The sequence below is a fragment of the Propithecus coquereli genome, unplaced genomic scaffold, assembly GCF_000956105.1.
Source record: "Propithecus coquereli isolate 6110/MARCELLA unplaced genomic scaffold, Pcoq_1.0 Scaffold230, whole genome shotgun sequence".
NCBI classification, from domain to species: Eukaryota; Metazoa; Chordata; class Mammalia; order Primates; family Indriidae; genus Propithecus; species Propithecus coquereli.
Window position 1 is genome coordinate 1,003,360 of NW_012147842.1, and position 1,628 is coordinate 1,004,987.

The 1,628-nt window shown below is 37.1% G+C and overlaps 1 protein-coding gene across 1 annotated transcript in view; it reads left to right on the forward strand.

The window, feature by feature from the left end:
- CENPC (centromere protein C) overlaps positions 1-1,628 on the forward strand; it is a 105,556-nt gene that overhangs the window by 86,988 nt on the left and 16,940 nt on the right. Inside the window, 1 exon segment of the mRNA XM_012645340.1 lies at positions 619-821. Coding sequence (XP_012500794.1) covers positions 619-821 — 203 coding nt within the window.

Consider the following 1,628-nt stretch of genomic DNA (forward strand, 5'->3'; position numbering starts at 1 on the left):
TTTCATAGGTCTTTTGAGATTGTTTATTCTTGAATCAGTTTTGGTAATTTGTGTTTCTAGGAATTTGTCCATTTCATCTAGGTTGTCTGATTATTGGCATTAAGCTGTTCATAGTGGTCTCTTACAATTCCTTTTATTTCTTTTGACTCTAATGGTAGGACCCAGAAGGATAGTAGAACCTAAAGAAGCTGGCAGCTACCGAAGAGATGAACTGGGTCCCTCTGAAGACCATATTGTCCCCTTAGTAGGCTGACTGGGAGTATCAAAGAAAACGATTTTAGTTGTTTATCGATTCTCCAGTAAGCCATGGTAGATTAACTCTGTAGTGTATATCATAAGGTGCCTATAGCTAAGGTCTCCCAGTGCTCTTCCGTTATCACTTACATCTTAGATCGTGTCTGCACCATTTCTCTCATTAGAATCTTTCGAATTGGAACTCTCGATAGGGCCGAGAACTAATTTTCCTTCCTGAGCTAGTTGTTAAGTCTTAGAATCTAAACAGGGCAATTTCATGTTTGTTATAGCCAATGTTATATTGTCTATATACCCACCTATGTATTTCTGGAAGAAATATTTTTTAAAGAAATGTAAACAGTTATATATTTCTTATCTTCATAGATCTACAGGAAATTCAAAGGATCAAGATGATAAAATGACTGCACACAATGTTCATCTAAAGTCTAAGATCAGTAGCTATACATGCAAGACACCAACAGATTCTAACTTGGGTTCTGGAGAACCTGAAGCTTCAGTTTTGGAGGAAAGGTATGCGTGTTTTCTGAGGATAATAGGATTTGCCCTCTATATTAGTGACCTGTTGTGTATAACAGATTACTCCAGAACTTAATTTTAATTTTGTTATTGGCTTGCAAGTGTTTATTTTATAGTTTCTGTGGGCCAGAAATCTGGGAGAGCTAGTTCTGCTCATGGATTCTCAGGAAGTTGCAGTCAAGATGTCTTTCTGGTTTGTAGTCCTTTAAAGGCTTGTCTGGAACTGGAGGATCCATTTATAAGGTGTCTCACTCACATGACTGTTGGCTGGAGATCGTAGTTCCTTGCTGGCTGTTGTCAGTAGACCTCAGTTTCTTGCCATGTGGCCCTCTTGGCTATTCAGTAGGGTGCCTGGCTTTCCACAAAGCAAATGAGTGAAGAGAAATCGTGACTGTGATGGAAATCACAATGCCTTTTAATGGTTTAGTCTTTGACGTTGTACACGGTCACTACTACTTTAATTCTTCTGTTCATTGGAAACAAATTATTGGGTCCAGACTTCGTTCAGGGAGAGATGGAATTAGGCTCTATCTCTTAAAAGGAGGAGTATGGAAGAATTTGTGGATAACCACACTTAGTGAGCAAATTTAATTAATCTACTCCTATTATATCTGAAGTTATGTAACTTTTTAAAAAATAAATGCTAAATTATAGGAGATTCTCAGACTTTGAAGGGATGGCTAAGATCTCTTTTCTATATGTGGGATTATAAGTAGGCCTATCCTGAGTACATAATGGGAGGAAAGGAATCCAGGATTGGGATAACCTGAATCATTTCTATTTCTGTACTCCATTTTAAGTTCCATTTGTTTTTGACTATAGTTTTTTAAAAGATTAAGATACACTGATTTATTTCT